Below are 20,645 nucleotides of genomic sequence, written 5' to 3'. Positions count from 1 at the left end.
TCCTACTGTGTGCCATTTCATTTTGTAAGGACTACAAATAACAAATCACTGCTAATAGACTTGGAATTAGACACACAGACACACACATGCTCATGTTCCTTCTGCTAAAGAACCATAGGATTTTGTTTGAATAGATTTTCCCCCGAAACCATAAAAATCCGGAAAGTTACTTTGTCAAATCAACCACTGCTGGAGCTCTTGACAATACAATCTGATTTTGTTTTGAAATCTTATTTTCCTTTAGCATAAGAGAGATTTTATTCTTTCCCCATGCATATCACAACTGCTTAATAAAAAAATATTCATTGAGGGCCAATGACGTGGCACAATGGATAGAGCACCAGACTGGAGTTAGGAAGACCCGGGTTCAAATTTAGCCTCAGACTCTTCCTAGCTCTGTGACCCTGGGCAAGTCACCTAACCCTATTTGCCTACCCCTTTTGCTTTTCCTGTTTTAGAGTTGCTACTTAGCCAGAAAGTAAGGGTTAAAACAAACAAACAAACAAATAAATAAATATTTGTTGAAATGAATTGAAGAAAGGTTTGATACCCAATAGAGCTCTGATAACACCCAATAGACAACCTTGACAATAATGTCATATGCTTTAGTGATTAGTATTTGTTTAACACTTAGGTGTAAGAGATAGACGTTCCTTAAATCATAGTGAAAGTCATATTTTACAAAGATGTTCAATTTGATTTAGCAAACATTTAGCCTGTTTACTATGTCTATGATAGCCACCAAGAATTCAAAGACAAAGATAATAGTCATTACCCTCAAGGAGCTAACTTTCTATTGGACAATCTAATTTCAAAAGGGATGGGGGTTGGGGAGATGATAAGGAAAGGGGTTGTGTAGAAAGGAGGACCTGAGAGGTGGTAGCTTTGGCTAGGATGTGTTCAGTGTGAAAGCAGCACCACTCTTTCAGTGATTACAGTCCTTTAATGAGTACAGCTCAGCAGGGAGTTGAAGGAGTGCTATGAACAACAGCAAAAGTGGAAGTGCTGAATAGGAATCTGTCAGAGTCACAGGTGGAGGAAAGAGGAGGATTGTTCTGCAGGACCTGGACTCTTTTTCTTTCTTTCTTTCTTTCTTTCTTTCTTTCTTTCTTTCTTTCTTTCTTTCTTTCTTTCTTTCTTTCTTTCTTTCTTTCTTTCTTTCTTTCTTTCTTTCTTTCTTTCTTTCTTTCTTTCTTTCTTTCTTTCTTTCTTTCTTTCTTTCTTTCTTTCTTTCTTTCTTTCTTTCTTTCTTTCTCTCTCTCTTCTCTCTCTCTCTCTCTTTCTTTCTTTCTTTCTCTCTCTCTCTCTCTCTTCTCTCTCTCTCTCTCTCTCTCTTCCTTCCTTCCTTCCTTCCTTCCTTCCTTCCTTCCTTCCTTCCTTCCTTTCTTCCTTCCTTCCTTCCTTCCTTTCTTTCTTCCTTCCTTCCTTCCTTCCTTCCTTCCTTCCTTCCTTCCTTCCTTTTCTTCTTTCTTTCTTTCTTTCTTTCTTTCTTTCTTTCTTTTCTTTCTTCTTTCTTTCTTTCTTTCCTTTTCTTCTTTCTTTCTTTCTTTCTTTCTTTCTTTCTTTCTTTCTTTCTTTCTTTCTTTCTTTCTTTCTTTCTTTCTCTCTTTCCTCTTTCTTTCTCTTCTTTCTCTCTTTCTCTCTTTCCTCTCTTTCTCTCTTTCTCTTCTTTCCTCTTCTCTTTCTTTCTTCTCTCTACTCTCTTTCTCTCTTTCTCTCTCTCTCTCGTCTCTCTCTCTCTCTCTTCTTTCCTTCTCTCTCTCTCTTTCTTCCTTCTTTCCTCCTTTCTTCTTCTTCCTTCCTTCCTTCCTTCCTTCCTTCTTCCTTCCTCCTTCCTTCCTTCCTTCCTTCCTTCCCTTCCTTCCTTCCTTCCTTTCTTCTTTCTTTTCTTTCTTTCTTTCTTTCTTTCTTCTTTCTTTCTTTCTTTCTTTCTTTCTTTCTTTCTTCTTTCTTTCTTTCTTTCTTTCTTTCTTTCTTTCTTTCTTTCTCTTCTTTCTCTTCTTTCTTCTTTCTCTCTTTCTCTCTTTCTCTCTTTCTCTCTTCTCTCTTCTCTCTCTCTCTCTCTTCTCTCTCTCTCTCTTTCTTCCTTCCTTTCTTCCTTCCTTCCTTCCTTCCTTCCTTCCTTCCTTCCTTCCTTCCTTCCTTCCTTCCTTCCTTCCTTCCTTCCTTCCTTCCTTCCTTCCTTCCTTCCTTCCTTCCTTCCTTCCTTCCTTCCTTCCTTCCTTTCTTTCTTTCTTTCTTTCTTTCTTTCTTTCTTTCTTTCTTTCTTTCTTTCTTTCTTTCTTCTTTCTTTCTTTCTTTCTTTCTTTCTTTCTTTCTTTCTTTCTTTCTTTCTTTCTTTCTTTCTTTCTTTCTTTCTTTCTTTCTTTCTTTCTTTCTTTCTTTCTTTCTTTCTTTCTTTCTTTCTTTCTCCCTTACCTTCTGTCTTAGAATCAATACTGTATATTGGTTCTAAGGCAGAAGAGCAATAAGTGCTAGGGGTTAAGTGACTTGCTCAAGATCACATAGCTAGGAAGTTATCTGAGGCCAGATTTGAACCTAGGACCTCCTTTTCTACATCTGGCTCTCAATCCATTGAGTCACCTAGCTGCCCCCCTTCTTTTTTTTTTAAATCTATATGTTCTGTCTTAGAATCTATACTGTGTATTGCTTCCAAAGCAGAAGAGTGTTAATGGCTAGGCAATGGCGGGGGGTAGGGGGGAGGGTTAGATGACTTGCCCAGGATCATACATCCAGAGAGTGTGTGAGGCCAAGTTTAAACCCAGGATTTTCCATTTCCAGGTCTGGCTCTCTATCCACTGAGCCACCCAGCTGCCCCACAGACCTAGACTCCTTAAGGAGTCAGCTGCTCTTGTTAGTTCTCTTGTTAGTGAAATGTAACATGAAATTCCATAAAAGTCCCTTTAATGCTATCTCTTATACTGCTTTAATGCTAAAGGTGAGTAGGGTTGCAGACCTAGATGGTGGGACCTAAGGGAAGCCCTTGAATTTTGGTGGCAGGGACTTTTTTGCATCACTATGGTTTCAGTAGTCGTTTTATGTTGAATCTCTTCTAAGAGAGAGAGGGAACTCAGGAGGTAGAATAGACTGGAGGGATGGGGGCTCTAAGACCACTCTGGATGGGTTTCTTCTCTATTTTTTTACTTAAGATATGTGGTTTGAGGGAAATTAGCTTCTACAAGACAGAAGTAAAGAGATAGTCCAGACATGGTAGACTTCTTAGCAAAGGCACACAAACAGTAGGAGTCTAGCTAGTACAATGGGAGCTACTAGAAAGCCATTAGTTTTCCAGTGTTTTCCCTTATGATCTCATTAGACAAATAGTCGGGCTATCCTTGCTGCTTTTGTTTGTTAGCTGAGGATCCTTTCAGTTTTGATGCTTACCTTTCCAAAACTGCCTTTCCCAATGGCACGTAAAATTTCAAAATGATCAAAGTTGACTGGAAAAGAAACAAAAATGACAACATGGTAAGTGTTTGTTGACTAACCACTTGAAATTATTTTTTATATAGAAATAAAATTAAACAGGCTTTTAGATTCAGTTTTCTCTTCAGGTAAAGTATGAAGTTTTCTCTTCAGGGAAGGTGGGCACAAAATAGGATTCACCGATGCTGCCTATAATGCCAAACAACACTTTAGTGAGTCAGTTAATAAACATTTGTCAAGCACCTACTACATGCCAGGCACTGTGGTGAGCACAGATGATACAAGAAAGGCAAAAAGAATGTCCCTTATCCTTGAGGAGCTCATAATTTAATGGGGGAGCCAATATGTTCCTATTATAAATAAGAACTTGACAATCTGGCTACATTTGTACTTGCTCCTTATAAAGTTATTTGCTGTGGTAACTTGAATGAATTTGTCTTTTCCTAAGTGAGGAAGTGCATCATCCTTAAGGAAGCAGCACAGGAATGAGTACTCAGTGTGTAAATACTTTTATATATTTGAAGATATTTGCATAGTATATATAACTGGAAGAGAAGGTACTCTGGTCACGAAGTAAGAATAAGGGTAGATAAACTTAATGCTGATGTGAAATCCACGAAATATTCTAAAAACTAGAAGTAGACTTCTAGCTGGTGAGTGGCTCTTCAGTGGAGGATTTACAGAAAGAAATGGACAAGAATCATACAGGATGAGAATTTATGGAGGGTCAGTTAGTGGCATGGAAGAGAGTGACTGTAAAAGCTCTTTTCCGTTCAATTATCATCTGTATTCAGGCAATAGAAATGAATGGAAATGTTTAATTTGGGGGTTTTGAAAGACAGGCACAGCAGTGTATTATTGGTGCTGTTAATACAATGAAATTTGGAAAACAATTTGGAAATAAAGTGGTGAAAACATCCATATCCTTTGACTCAGAGATGCCATACTCCATGTGGGAGGTCATTGGCAAAAAGAAAAGCTCCATACACAACAAAGTATTTTTAGCAGCACTTGTTGTGGTAGCAAAGAACTGGAAACAAAGTAGATGCCCATTGGTTGTGGAATGGCTAAATATATTCTGGTAGATGGATATAATGCAATGCAATATTGCCTTACTATAAGAAATGATGATGTAAACAGAAACATACAAAGAGTTATCTGGATTGATGCAAAGAGAAATAAGCAGAGACAGGAAAACATTTTCAATATTTACATAGATACTACATTTCTATAGGGGTGTATGGGGTGCTCAGGGAGGGGTAGTATCTCTGGTATGGAGGGCTTGTCGTGCCCTCTTAGGGCAGCTCTCCAGCCTCTGACCCTCACCTGACACCCAGCTCTCACTTGTGGCTCCCAGTAGCTGCTAGCATGCGGCAGCAGCCACACCCCGGGCAGTGGCTTCGACAGGCTGGCTAAACCTTGTGAGGGTAGCCATCGGGTCGTAGACCCCTGGTGAACCAGGGCTTTGCTCACCCAGCATGTGAAGACTGCTTTGGCCGAACAGACAGAAGAAACCAATAAGAAGGTTCAATGGCTGAGAGGGCGATGCAGCAAAGCACTGTGGAGTGCTTAGGGCGTGTTGGAGCACAAAAGACAACACGGCCATCCAATGCAGCTGAGGAAGTCTCCAGGTGTAACGACTTTTCGTGCCACTGGACCCAGGCTTCCAACGCCAAGAGAGCGGGACTGTCTCTGTGCATCGACTTTTCCACTTAAATCTTCACGCACAAGTGCCTTTGTGCACACTCATCTATACACCATAGATGAAAACGCACAAAGACAATTGTCATCCTCTGTTACTGAGAGACTACTACTACATTTCTATAAATGTTAAAAGTAACCACAACCCAACAACTGAAGTGAATGTTGTAAAATTATAACGAACAAGCTTGGCTCCAAGAAGAGATATGAGGAGATAGTTCTCTCTGGTCCTGTGCAGAGAGGGAGGGGTCCAGGTGGGTAAGATCACATATAATATCAGATTTTTAAAAACATATTGATTGATTTAGCTGATTTTAAAAAGTTCTTTGTTAAGCTCTCTGAGCAAAGGAGGGGGATATGAGATAATATAAAAACATAATATAAATATAGATATAGATATATATTTATTTATAAAAATAAAAGATATCAATGGAAACTTATGATTTTAAACAATTATAAGTAATGAATAGGTTGTTGATTTGAATTTGAGACTATCTTTATGGATGAGATCACGGATTTATGAACATATCACAACTAGTAAGCAGAATAACTCATATGTGCAGACCTTTAAATGTAAGTCAATTTTCTTTTTCTTCATTCTACAACCAAGGCCACCATGTCTTTACAATTCACTTTTGCCACTGACCAGCATGCCAACTTGATGGGAGGAGTGAATGCAAGCTCCCTGATAAATGTGACAAATGCTGAATTGTCCTACTGAAAGTGTCCTTAAAACTCTCAGGTATCGAATACAGGAAAGTGTTAGGGCCTCAAGTCCTAGTGTCAGTCTATTTTATTCGTACCTTTCTTTTCAGTCAATTAGAGAGAAGAGAAAGACCTCCAATCCTGACCTTTTCTTGCCTGAAGCTACTTCCAAGTGAGACAGTTCAGCATAGTGAGGAAGCCAGCGCCGAATGTAAAATGACAGAAAGTAAGGTATTACTCATCTATTCCAGCTCCTTCTTGTATTATATAAGAAGTGCTGCTGAGTAGTAAGCAAAATCTCCATAATTCATGCTCAGGAGGGGACACTAGGCTAAACCAATGATACAACAGTCATACCATTAAAATATGTATAGTATATAACATTAGGTATATACCATTATTTCACATATAATACATATCAAATATGAAATCTGTTTTTATTAAAATGCAAGGTGGAACTGTGGATTGATCCAACCATATTGGAGAATAATCTGGAACTATGCTCAAAGGGTATACCTTTTGACTCAGCAATACCATCTTTAGGTTCATTTCCTAATGTGATCAGGGGAAAAGGAAAAGAACCTATATAGTCTAAAATATTTATAGCAGCTCTCTTTGTGGTGGCAAGGACTTGGAAATTGAAGAGATGAACAAATTGTGGCATATGGTTGTGATGGCATACCACCATATAATAAAAAATGAGGAACAGGTTAATTTTGGAAAAAAAAAACATGGAACTACACAGAATGAGATGAGACAAAAGAATGTTGTATGGAGCAACAGAAATGCTATTTGAAGAATGAGTTGTGTATGTCAACCTTAAAAAAATTAATTTTGAATTGAGATATCTTTTGTGAAATAATTTCCCTTTTAGTCCTCTAAAAACAGTTTGATTTTCAAAGTGAAACAGTCTCACTTCCCCAGTCTATGAAATTGAATTGGATGATCCATTTTGTTGAGGATAACAGGATTTGGGGTAGGGCTGAGCAGCCACTTGACCTACTTAAAAGATTAAGTTGTCTGTAAATTCTACCTAGCATGTCTACTAGCCATTTTGACCCAGCCATGTGGCAGGGAGGAAAGAGCTTTCTTATTTCTTTCTTATTCTTATGGCCTGCCTCTTCCTGTGATGAAGGTGATGAAGTAATGAGGGAGGAGTTGAAGTCTCTTAGCTCAGCTTCTGGACAGTGACTGTTTACCAATCAGAAAAGTCTTGGGATGTCCAGGGAAGGGAGTAAAGAATGTGGTCACAAGGAATATAAAAAAAAATGTGTGCCAGAGTTTGCTTACTGTCTCTTGGCCCACTGCTCTCATTTGGCCCAGGTCTCTTTTGCCCTTCCTGTGCTCCTTGGTGTACATTTGGATTATAGAGGAAGTCTACTGACCAGTTCAGTTTGTCTTGAGTGGCCAATTGATCAACTAACTTAAAAATTAAGAAATACTGTCTCTTGAGAATTTCAATCATGACAACTTCCATAGAAAGAACTGATAGAAATAAGCAAGACATAGAGTTATATATATGTATATCTTTTTGTCAAATGTTACCTTCTTTACTGGGGGCAGGGAAGGAAAGGAAGGTGTTAACTGGTTATTTTAATGTAACAGACAAATCAAATTTTAAAAGATAATTGAAACTTTTTGGAAAAATTTTTAAAAATTTAAAAATTATTGTTAAAATGCAGTTGCAGTCATCATTCTCAACACTGAAATTATCCACGACTCTATAATTACTGTGACCATGAAAATATGGGTTTCTAGACTGTGAATTGCCCAAACTGTAAAGATAATTTTTAGCATCTTGATTTTATATCAAAAATAAGTGGTCGCCATGGGAAAAATTCCCAAATATGAAATACCCAAGTCATCTGGGTTTTATGGAGATTTTTATTAATATAAATGAAGGAATTAAGGAAAGGGAAAGACACAGAATAAGAGGAAATAGTAGGAAAAGGCTAGGGCCTTGGCCAATGGCCTAGGCCTTTCTCTTTAAGAGAGAACCTAAGTCAGTCTTTAATCACTCACCACAAGATCTTTCCAAGCAAAACTCTAGTGTTCACAGACCCAGCAGCCTCCTCTGACTCCTGACCTCCAATTCAGCTACCAACGCTGAACTAATTTGAACTACCTTGAACAGGTTCAGACAGTTCCTTTTAAAGAGAAATTTCTCTTGTGTCACCTCCCCTAAATTTTCATGTCTACCAATCACAGAAGACGCTTTTCCTAGGACAGCTCATTCTTAGTTTTTAGTTCTTATCTTCTCTAGGTAGATTATATCTTCTGAATACTTCACACCTCTTTGTTAAGCTTGCCCCTTGCAAGTTGCCTGACCTTTTAGTGATTAATTTGACCTTTATAGGTACTTAGCACCCTTTTGTATTAGATCTAAAAATAGACCTAGCTTAAGGGCTTTTGCCTCACTATAAGTATGGGTTGAGTACTTTTTCATTGTTCAGTAAGGAGTTTACAACTTTATCTTCCCCTAAAGTATGCCTAAGTATGGGTGGAGTAATGTTAGAGTTCCCAATACATTCCTGACCAAGTACTTCCATTGTTTAAATGGGGAATAACCTTAACCATAACCTTAAGATAATGTTCCAAGGTAGAGTCTGAGAAAATTTAAGATTCACATTACAAAGACCTTAACATACTTGTTTCATTTGTTCATTTCCTCACAATAAGCCCATAAAGCAGCTAGTACAAAAGAAATTCATGGTGCATCATGTAAGAGAAGAGAACCTCAGGTAAGCATAGCAGAAGGGGGCCTCAAGGGATTGAGTCTGAGAGGAAGCATCAGGGAATGAGCAAGGAGGCTGTATTAGGGGGTGAGGTCAGAGAAAAAAAAAAGTGCACCCTTTCCTCCACCTCAAAACTTTGGGCTTGGGTCGGGTCTGGTTCTAGGGCCTGACCCCAAGAAGATCATTTTCTCTCTGATTTAGAGCCCTGAGAAATTCTCAAATTATATTCCTGTTACAGCTCATATTTAAGTTTCCCCGAATGTGGGAGAGAAGGGTCTCAACTCTGGTGCAGACATTCAATATAAAGGTCTAGTGGTAAGGGCAACTTTTATTTCACCCCTCATAGAAAATGCATGGAATACAAAGTACTCGGAAGACATGACTAGATTGAAAAAACACAAATGTTACATTTTTCTATAGATAAACCTGCCTTGGTGAATGAATAGGCAATCCCATATTATGGTGCGCATACTCCATGAGCAACTCACAGTCTTGGCAAAGGGGTAATACAGTCCATATCTCACCACCCACCTCTTACTCCACAACATGGCATGACTATAGTACTTTAGTTATAGGGCAACAGATCTCTAAGAGGCCCATATTTGGGGAAATTTTCTCTCACTCAGAGATTCATGCCCAAACATGCAAACTCAGTTATTCTAAAATTTGGGGTTCTCCACAAGAGTAAATCTCAAAGCTGGTGCTGCCCAATCAATCTCCCTTCTCCACATAGAGGGCAATATTCCAGGATCATCTTGCCTGACTATGATTTTCAAAATCCTCTCTTCTACATACATTTGAATTCAAGACCAATGACCTTGAACTTCTTTCTTAAACCAACTCAAACATATATCTAATATGACCCATATGCTTCTGTAATACCCTATCAATGCCTGCCTTAGCTGCCACATAATGGGTAGGGAAAGTTCATTTTTAGAAATTCTAGCCTCTCTGCTATGGTTAGAAGAAGAAAAAGAAAGGCAGAAGACATGAACATAAAGCCCTGTAATATCCCTTTCAGGCCATGTGAGCAATATGTGCTTCCTTTGGCAAGCTATCATTAACCATTCATGGGTTAAGGGGAAAGGGAGGGGAGAGACATTGTGGTCTGAGAGTCCAAAAGAAAGAGAATCTTTGAAAAGGCCAGGCTTGGGGGCAGCTGGGTAGCTCAGTGGATTGAGAGCTAGGCCTACAGATGGGAGGTCCTAGGTTCAAATCTGGCCTCAGACACTTCCCAGCTGTGTGACCCTGAGCAAGTTACTTGACCCCCATTGCCTAGCCCTTACCACTCTTCTGCCTTGGAGCCAATACACAGTATTATACAGTATTGACTCCAGGACAGAAGGAAAGGGTTTAAAAAAAAAAAAGAAAGAAAAGTCCAGGCTGGTGCCTCAACTCTTTCATATATCACAAGGAAGGGAACCTTCTTCTACTAAGAATCTGCTCCCTACATCCTCATCTACCAGTTCTCAGAAAACAGCCTTCATTTCTGAAATCCAAAATAGAAAGGCGGCACCAAGAATTCCTAATCAACTCCCATCACAATAATATTACTTTCACTTTACAGAGGAGGATATTGAGTTTCAGAGAAAGAAAAATTGCATAGTCAAAGTCATATGGCTAGTAAAAATAGAAATGGGACAGGAACCCAGGTCTTCTGACTGATAATCCTCAATCCTTTCTATAACCTCCTTTCATCTGCATCTGAAAGAGATTCTTCAGTGACTTGAAATTGCTGCTTCTATACAATTTAATTCAACTCAACTCAAGTCAATTCAACAAACCCTTCATGTCAACTAGTCAATTGCACCCTACAAATATTCTATGTGAATCTTAAAAAATTCTCAGACCCTACTTCATAAGATTTGGCTAAGACCATTCCCCATTTAAACAATGAAGGGACTTAGATCAGGAATGTGAGACCTCTACTCCACCCCTACTTAAGCCTGCTTTAGGGGAAGAAACTCCTTGCTGAACAATGAAAAATACTTAAACCTATACTTATAGTAAGGCAAAAGTTCTTAAGCTGTGCCTATTTTTAGATCTAATACAAAAGGGTGCTAAGTACCTATAAAGGTCAGGCAACTTGTGAATTTACAAGGAGCAAAGAGGTGAGAACTTACTCAGAGGTTTTTTTCAGGTGTAAACTTAATCAAAAGTTTAAGTCTACTTAGGTGTGAATTAAGAATGGTCTATCCTTTGGAAAATGTCTACTGTGATTGGTAGATGTGAGAACTGAGGGGAGGTGACACAGGAGAAAATTCCCTTTAAAAAGAGATGAAAAGCTGAGAGAACTGTCTGTCAGAAGAATCTCTCTCTGGAGATGGCAAAGCTGAACTGGTGTCTCTCTGAACACTAGAATTTTGCTTGGGACAAATCTTGTGGTGAGTGGATTGAAGACTGACTGATCTCTCTCTCTTAAGGCTGGCCTAAGCTGGCCTAGCCTTTTTTTCTCATTATCCCCTTTCTCTCTCTCTCTCTCTCTTTCTTTAATTCCTCATTTGTATTAATTAAAATCTCTATAAAACCCAGCTGGCTTGGGTATATTTCATATTTGGGAATTTTCCCCTGGCGACCACTTTATATTTGATTTAAAACAAGACACTGTCTTGAAACCATATTTTCTGCGGTCACAATTTAAGCCAACCACTCTTTTATCTGTAACAGTTTACGACTCCCACTATTTTAATCATCACATCTATTAGAGCCCAAGCTATTCAATGGGGAAAATGCACAAAACATTCAGTATTAGACACATAGACGAAGCCAGATAGTATTGGCTTTTCCAGGGCCAACTGGTCTTTGAGCATGAGCAAAGGCCCTTACTATGGCAACAGAAAAAACTCCAACATCAAATTATGGCTTTGTCATATTCATTGTTAGATAGACCAAGTCTATTCAATGCATATGTAGGTCTTGCTGTGATCTTGCCCTTCTTTTAGGATGGATGGTACCTAAAAGAGTGTGCTTGGAAAGGGAGGAGAATTACATATAGAACCTAGTTTCTGGCCAAACATCACACTCTTTAGGTAGTTTAGAGTTTGCAATAATATATGGGATAGTAGTCCAAGTTCCTCTGTATTTCCAAGTTCCTGTAGGTGAAATAATAGCTCATTTATTCTATTCAACTCAATAGACATTTATTATTGCAGTTGTTCGTTAGTCATGTCTGACTTTGTGATCCTCTATGGGGTTTTCTTTTTCTTTTTTTTTTAAATTTTTATTTAATTAGATGATTTAGAATATTTTTCCATGGTTACAAGACTAGACTTATGCTCTTTTCCTCCCCTCCCCCAACCCTTCCTGTATCTAATGTGTAATTCCACTGGGTTTAACATGTGTCATTGATCAAGACCTAATTCCATATTTCTAATATTTGCACTAGGGTGATCTTTTAGAGTCTACTTTTCCAGTCATAGCTCATTCAACCCATGTGATAAAACAGCTGTTTTTCTTCTATGTTTCTACTCCCACAGTTCTTCCTCTGGATGTTGATAGCATTCTTTCTCATATGTCCCTCCAAATAGTTCTAGATCATTGCATTGCTAATAGGAGAGAAGTCCATTATATTCGATTGTACCATAGTGTATAAGTCTCTGGGTACAATGTTCTCCTGATTCTACTCCTCTCACTCTGCATCAATTCCTGGAGGTCATTCCAGTTCACATGGAATTCCTCCAGTTTATTATTACTTTGAGCACAATAGTATTCCATCATCAGCATATACCACAATTTGTTCAGCCATTCCCAAATTGGAGGGCATTCCCTCATTTTCCAATTTTTTGCCACCACAAAGAGCGCAACTATGAATATTATTGTACAAGTATTTTTCCTTACTCTCTCTTTGGGGTACAAACCCAGCAGTGCTATGGCTGGATCAAAGGGCAGACAGTCTTTTAGTGCCCTTTGGGCATAGTTCCAAATTGCCTTCCAGAAGGGTTCGATCAATTCAAATGCCACCAGCAATGCATTAATGTCCCAATTTTGCCACATCCCCTCCAACATTCATGACTTTCCTTTGAGGTCATGTTAGCCAATTTGCTAGGTGTGAGGTGATACCTCAGAGTTGTTTTGATTTGCATCTCATTTGACAGATGAGGAAACTGAGGCATAAAAGGTTTAAATGACTGGCCCAGAGTCACATTGCTAATAAGTATATGAGGCTAGATTTTAAATCAGGAAATCATCTTCCTAATTCCAGACCTGGCACTATCCACTGTGTCACCTACCTGTCAATTTATTAACCATAATCATCTCTATTTGTGATTAGGGCCATCTCCAAGGAGTGGAAGGAGTATGCTTTGAAGCAGAAAGATCCAGGGCTCACATCTCATCTCTGACACATGCTGGCTATGGGACCATAAACACTTCACATCTTTCAGGGTTCTAGGAAACTCTCTAAGATTATCAGTCATAGAGAAAGTGCTCACTGTGTATCTCTCTAAGGATCCTTTCTTTAGAGTACTGAGGTATTTTGAGATTATAACTATAGTGTAGTTCCAAGATAATTGGGTTAAAAAGAGAAGTTTTCTTTTTCCATCAGTGAACAGCTTGAGATTGTTAGTTGTAGTGCACAATCTCCCAAATGGAATCCAGCCCAATCTCTTCCTCATATGTAATTCTGGGTCCAACTCACTGTCCATCTGCAGCGCCTGTCCCAGATACATGTACTGATATACTAGCTCAAAGGACTGACCTTCCAACTAGATGTCATTTTCTAGACAGTGGTCACCTTTAATCCCAATTATTTGAGGGTTCAACTCCTCCATTAGTCATTTTTGTCCTCTCTTTTCCACACTAAAGATTATTCTCCATGAGAAAGAAAACAGAACGATTAAAGTTAAAAAATTTCTGCCTTCTCTCTAAAGTTTGCTATTGTTATCCTACCCACCTCAAGCAGGAGTCCAATTCATTATTTGATCATCACTTTACTCTTAATATATAATTTTTAAAAAATAACATTTTTATTTTCCTTTACTTTTCTTGCCAGACTCAATTTATCCTGTGTTTTAGCCTTCCCAAGACTATTCTTACAGTACCAACAGTCAACAAATATTTATTAAGTACTTACTATGTGTGAAACATTATATCATTCTTTTAATCATCCTGTTAATTGCCCTTACTTCCATTTTCTGTACATCTTCCTCACTCCTTATATGCAATGGGTTTCATTTCCCCTTCTACTAACAAGAATTTATTTTTCCCTTTTTGCCCCAATTAGAAAATGCTATAACAAATATTCAGAGCAAAGCACAGCAAACTTTCATTGCCCACACTTAAAAGTATATGCCTCATTCTACATATTTAGTCCATCACCTCTCTGTTAAGATGTAGGTAGTATTCTTCATCAGGACCCTGCAATCATGATTGGTCATTACATTGGAGTTCTTAAAATTTCAAAGTTATTTTATTTACAATATGTTTTTATAGTACACATTGTTTTCTTGGACTCACTTCACTCTGTATTCATTTAAGCAAAACTTTGCAGGTTTCTCTGAAATGGTCCCTTTCCATAATTTCTTATGGCACAATAGCATTCCATCATATTCAGATTCTATAATTTCTTTGGCCATTCTCCAACTGAGGGGATACCTTTACTCTCCAGCTCTTAGCTACTGCAAAAAAGGAGAATGGAAAACATATCTTTTTAAAAATAAAAATTGATTGACAAGATCCTTGTGCATACACTTTATTCTTTTTAGGCTATTCTCCATCTTATTTCTTAGAATTTTGTCTCCCAAAACCTAAGATGCAAGTCAGTCTATATCTGATTTTTCTCTTTTTTTTTCTTTACCAGAAATCATGAGATGGAATGGGCATTTCTCACCAAAGTTTTCACCATTTCTACTTCAGGAACCATTTCTTAACAGTAGTGAGAAGCAGATCTAGAATGGAATTTCCTGTTGTTGGTTCTTCCACTGGTTAATTTTTAAGAATGAAGTTATCATCAATGGAAAGTAAGATATTATTAGTTATTCTGCTTTGGGTAGAAAGAGAGTTCCAGAAGATGTCCAAATAATCGAAATCCTCATCACTATAAAGTCATGCATACATGCAAGATTTATAATCGATTTTCCCAGCTCCTCACCTGTTTCTCTTTTCTGCCCAAGTGAAAATTTTAGAGTACACTTTAGTGATAATATTATTTCTCAGGGGTCCATAAATTTAGAGCTGCAAGGGAACTAAAAGGTCAATTACTTAAGTCTTGTTCCAAGGTGTTATCTAGTACTAAAATCTGTGCTGCCTTTTTGGGTGTAAAGAATTTGAGGATGTTTCTAATGTATGTAAAAGTTTGTATAGCTGCCAAGGCAAATATGTAAATTTGGGTAACTATTTGCCATACTACTTTGTTGTCGGTAAGAGGCATTTTTGTTATAAATGCTGTGGAGTTGGCTACCAGACCTATAGTTTTCATCACAACTCCAGTGAACGTGCAATATATGATGTTGTATGTCCAATAGTATGCAATGATAGCTAACACTGATACCCCTAATAATATTTGCAGCATCATTTTTTCTATTGATCTATATCCTGTAGCCTGGGGTGGGTCAGACTTTTCCTGGGGTGCCAAATTGTACTAGAGATGAAAACTTGGTGAATTGTAGTGGGGGAAATTTAGAGATGTTGCACCAGGAGGTAAGTAAAAGAAAGAGGTTGAATCTTGAGCCCTTCCCCTCCCGTACTTCCTGTTCTTCCTTCTCAACAGTCTTGATGGAGATTTTCTCATAGATGGTAAGTTGTAATTTTCCCACTAAAAACCAATCCTACAAACTAGTACAAAGGATCTTTTATTCTTTGGGGAGAAGGGGATAAGATGAGGCTGGGGAAGGAGGGAAATCAGGGTCTCCCTAATTCCAAATTATCCTATTGGTTGAAGGCTTTTGAAATAAAGTCTCTTCAGCAGAAATAAATAAAATATTTTCTCAGAGGAAAGAAATTGGCAATAACTCTGCCAGGATCTCTTCTGGGCAAGATCAAATATTTCTTCAGCTCACAGTATAAGTAGAAGGCAATGGCCAGAGAGGAGATGAAGGGTTCTGTCTTCCACCTTCAGGCAGAAGCAGCCAAGTGAATTCCCAGGCAGCTGGAGTCCCAACTGCTTCTCTCTCCAAACTTCCATTGGAACTGTCTCTCCCCCCTCCTCCGATGATTTGTGCATTCCAAATGTTCTGAGCTCTCCTTGCTTTACAGATCCAACTTTTGTTTTGGCCCAAATTTCTCCATACACATGAACCTCTCATCTCTGCAAATGGGTGGGGGGTGGTATTTTCTCATATTTCTTCTTTGACCCCATGCTTGTTCTTTCTTCTTTTGATTTGATTTAGCTTTAATTGTTTTGTGGTGATTGTTCCTTTTGTTGTAGTTGTTGTTATAGTCCTTGGGAATAAGATTTTCTTGACTGTTCTTGCTTCACTTCACAACAGCTCATGTAACCTTTTCCATTATTCTCTGCATTTATCATGTCAATTCTTATAGCATAGGAATATTCCATCACATTCGTTCACCATAAATTTGTTTAACCATTCCCCAATCAATAGGTTACCTAATTTGTTTCCAGTTCTTTGCTTCCACAAATAAGTGCTGCCATTAATATTTTGGTAGATATGGGGACTTTTAAAAAAAATTCATGATCTCCTTAAGGTATATGCCCAATAGTGGAATATCTGGAGCAAGAGGTATGAACATGTTAGCTCTATCATTTGCATACTCACAAACTGATTTCCAAAATGGTTGTATTAATTCACAAATTCACCAGCAGTGCATTACCATTACACTTCAAATATTTCTATCTTTTGTCACATTTACAATTTGTTGGGTGTGAGATGAAACCTCAGAATTGTTTTGTTGTATATTTTTAAAAAATAGCGATTTTGGGGCATTCTTTCAGATAAATGTTTATATTTATACTTTGCAATTTTTTTGACAACTGCTTGTTTCATGTTCTTTGACCACTTATCTATTGGGGAATGGCTTTTGGTTGTATATGAAAAACTTGATAACAGCTTTTTTTTTGCCCAATTAACCACTTTCCTACTTATACTAGATATAATAAATCTTTTAAATTGTTATTTTCTTTGATAAAACCATATCCATTTTCCTATTGAACCATTTGATAGCACCAAGGATTTTGGTGGTAGGAGCTTTCTTTTCTAGGACTAGGCTGGAGCTGTTGAGGAGACAAGGGCTTCAGAGCTTTCAGAAGAATTACAAGATCATATTTCTACAGGGATTGCTTCCTTCATAGATGAAGGTCTGAGATTAAAGCAGATTGTTAATCTGGGGACACTGCTATTTCTTGGATTCTTGTGCTAATTTGCACGCTAGTGTGTAGTTGGTTGATGGTAGTGCTGAAGATTGAGGGCTCTTTCTCTATAGGGATTGCTCTCCATGATGATGGCTGTGTGTATGTGGGTGGACTGGAAACAAGACTGGTAGTCTTGCAGTGGGTTAGCATTGAAATTCAGGATCCTAGGCTTTCTTTGTTAGGGTCAGATGGAAGATGACATACAAAGTATTAGTAATGAATTGACCGTCTTGGCACATGCCACCTCTTTCCCTCAGGGTACCTTGCTGTTTCAGCTATGCTGGCTTGCCTCTGGCAACCTGACAGTTGGTTATCAGCTAAGGTAGATAGTCTCTCCACAGAGGTTGTTTGTTCTCCTAATGCAGGGGCTGGTCTAGAAGCAAGATATACACACACACATACACACACACACACACACACACACACACACACACACACACACTGTATCTGGCTAAAAAGCCCACAAACTCATAGTGAGCTGCTCACACCAGTGTAAAATATACTGGATTTAGAGTTGGAAGATATGGATTTAAATTCTGGTTTTGCCACATACTACTTATTTGGCCTTGATCAAAGTAACTTTTACCTCTTTGAACTCCACTTTATTCATCTCTAAAATGGGGAGTTGGATGAAATGACCTTAGAGATGCCTTCCAGATCTAAATCTATGACCTCATGATGTCTTGAAAAATAATCATCCATTGGAAAAGGAACCTTATAGGAAAGGAGAGGCTCCAGAAAAAAACCTCTGACTCTTGATGAAAACATTTGCCACCTGAAACAGCCAGGTGACTCAGTGGATAAAGAGCCAGGCTTGGAGTCTGGAGAACTTGGGTTCAAATCTGGACTCAGACATTTCCTAGCTGTGTGACCTTGGGCAAGTCATTTAACCCCAGTTACCAAACCCTTACTACTCTTCTGGCTTAGAATCAATAATAGAATTGATTCTAAGACAGATAGTTAGGGTTTAAAACGAAAAAGCATTTGTCCCATTAGCATACTATTAAAAAATCTTCCATTCTTATTTTCTTTCTGTCACATTTCTCTAACCAATACTGTTATTGCCATCCTATTAGTCCTATTAAAGTTCTATTAGTTTATCACAGGAAAATGCAAAAAATGAAAGGCATTGCTTTGGAGACAAATATTTCTTTTTGATCTTTGAAGCATATCTAATTGGTTGATATTGGTGACATTTTTTCACACATGAAAACATCAGATAATTGTTTCATAGCACAGACTGTCTTGCTTTTCAATTGATATTTCCCATGCTTGACATCTACTAAGCACTTAATAACATTTTTTTTTCATTCATTCATTCAAGTACTTTTTCTTGCTCAAAGCTGTTTTATTTTATTTTCATGTAATACATTTGAATTACTAATACCAACAACCAGGGGATTTTTGATGTTACAGTGACAACATTTTAAAAAATAGTTTCCCCCAGATTACCTGTAGATACAATTTTAATAATAATTTTCTGCTATTTTGTGATCCATGTACTCTCCCTGAGCTCTCCCTCCCTCCCACTACTCCCCTCTACCTGAGATAGCAGACAATATGACATAGGTTATTCCACGTGTTATCATGCAAATATATATATTTCCATTTATCATGTTGTGAAAGAAGACACATTATTTATACTAAAGAAAAATTCATGAAGGAAATAAAGTGAAGAATGGTATGCTTCAGTCTGTATTCAGACTCCATCACTTCCTTCTATAGCAGTGGATAGCCTTTCTCATTATGAGTCCATTGGAGGGTATCCTACATCCTTGCCTTGTTGAGAATAATTAAGACATTCACAGTTGATCATTGTACTTAATTGCTGATACTGTGAATAATGTTCTCCTGGTCTTGCTCACTTTACATTGTTTCAATTAAATCTTTCCAGGTTTATTGGTTTATCTTGTTCATCATTTCTTAAGGCACCATAGTATTTCATTATAATCATATACCACAACTTGTTCAGCCATTCCCCAATTGATGGATGTCCCTTCAGTTTCCAGTTCTTTGCTACCACAAAAAAAGCTGCTATGGATATTTTTGCACAGGTAGAGCTTTTCTACAGGTCTGATCTCTTTGAGGTACACATTTAGTAGTGGTATTGCTGAATCAAAAGGTGTGCACAACTTTATGGCCATTTAAGCTTGGTCCAGAATGGTTGTGTCAGTTCACAGCTCCCCTAATAGTGTATTAATATCCCAATTTTGCCACAGACTCGCCAATATCTATAATTTTCTTTTTTTTTGTCACATTAGCCAGATAGATGTGAGGTATGCCTCAGAGTTTTAATTTGCATTTCTCTAATCAATAATGTTTTAGAGCACTTTTCATATGACTAAAGATCTAATTTCCTCATCTAAGAATTGCCTATTTATATCCTCTGACCATTTGTCAATTGAAGAATGCCTTGTATCCCTATAAATATGACACAATTCTCTATATTTTTGAGAAATGAGGCTTTGGTCAGAGACACTTGCTATAAAATTCTATCCTCCCTCCCCCAGTTTGTTTTTCCCCTTCTAATCTTGGTTCCACTGGTTTTACTTGTGAAAAACTTGTTAATTTAATGTGGTCAAAGTTATCTGTTTTACATCTTATAATGTTCTCTGTCTTGTTTAGTCACAAATCCTTCCCTTATCATAACATAGGTCTGCCTGGACAACTATTTTGCACCCTCCTGATTTGTTTATGGTATAGTCCTTTATTTTTAAATCATGTATCCATTTGACTTCATTTGGTATATGGCATAAGGTGTATTGGTGTATGCCTAGATTCTGCCGTACTGTTTTCTAGTTATCCCAGCAGTTTTTGACATTTAATGAGATCTTCCAAAAGTCTAGATCTTTGGTTTTGTCAAACACTAGGTTACTATGGTTATTTACTACTGCAAGTTGAGTATTGATTCACTACTCTGTTTCTTAGCCAGAACAAAACTGTTTTGATGGTTGCCATTTGGTAATACAATTTGAGATCTGGTATAGCTATGCCATTTTCACATTTTTTTCATTAATTCCATTGATATTCTTGGCCTTTTGTTCTTCCAGATGAATTTTATTTTATTTTTCTAGCTTGATGAAAACTTTTTGGGTAGTTTGAATAATTTCAAAGTGGCTATACTATTCTTTTTCTTCCTACATTATACCTGTTGTTAATGATATCTCACCTAATAAAAACCAATTAAATAGTTTTATTTCTTTCCTTTTTTATTTTAGTTTAAACCTATTTTGATTGCACCATCCAGAAAATATATTCTTACAAGATCTTTTAGACCTAGAGCCCATTATATCTACATTTTAATTTCTGTTCCAGAAGCTAGAATGCATGGATTATGTCATCAGTAACTAGGAAGAGGGAAAAAAAGAGGACTACAAATAAACCAATGATTTATCTATTCTCCCCCCCCTGCCAATAAAACCAGGTTTTTTATTCATTAGTTTGATTTTTTGTTAAAATGTATTCATCTCTCTTTTAATTTTCAGGATTTCCATTTTAGAGTTTGCCTTTGATTGTAAGCATTTGTATATATGTTTTCCACACACATTTATGTCTACAGGGGAATTGTGTATCATTAAATTCAGAGGCTGTGTTAAAAAGACCCAATTGCTTCAAAAATCTTTTTCATAAATAGAATATGGAGGTGGCATAATGAAATAGAATTTCATCTGTTAAAAGATTTTGGAGGTTTTGTGAACTATAAGTTCTTAGTCACTGGTGGGATGTGTTAGCCAGAACAGCCAATGTAATCTTAGACTGAACTGAGGTGTACA

General features: G+C 37.5%; 1 protein-coding gene across 2 annotated transcripts in view; it reads right to left on the bottom strand.

The window, feature by feature from the left end:
* STK32A (serine/threonine kinase 32A) overlaps positions 1-20,645 on the bottom strand; it is a 170,438-nt gene that overhangs the window by 107,459 nt on the left and 42,334 nt on the right. For both annotated transcript variants that reach the window (XM_007473844.3, XM_056811446.1), the window contains one exon: positions 3,385-3,440. In XM_007473844.3, the coding sequence (XP_007473906.1) occupies positions 3,385-3,440 (56 nt within the window). The remainder of the gene's footprint in view (positions 1-3,384; positions 3,441-20,645) is intronic.

Source organism: Monodelphis domestica, chromosome 1 (assembly GCF_027887165.1).
Source record: "Monodelphis domestica isolate mMonDom1 chromosome 1, mMonDom1.pri, whole genome shotgun sequence".
In the NCBI taxonomy this organism is placed as follows: Eukaryota; Metazoa; Chordata; class Mammalia; order Didelphimorphia; family Didelphidae; genus Monodelphis; species Monodelphis domestica.
This window is presented reverse-complemented; position numbering and strand designations above follow the sequence as displayed.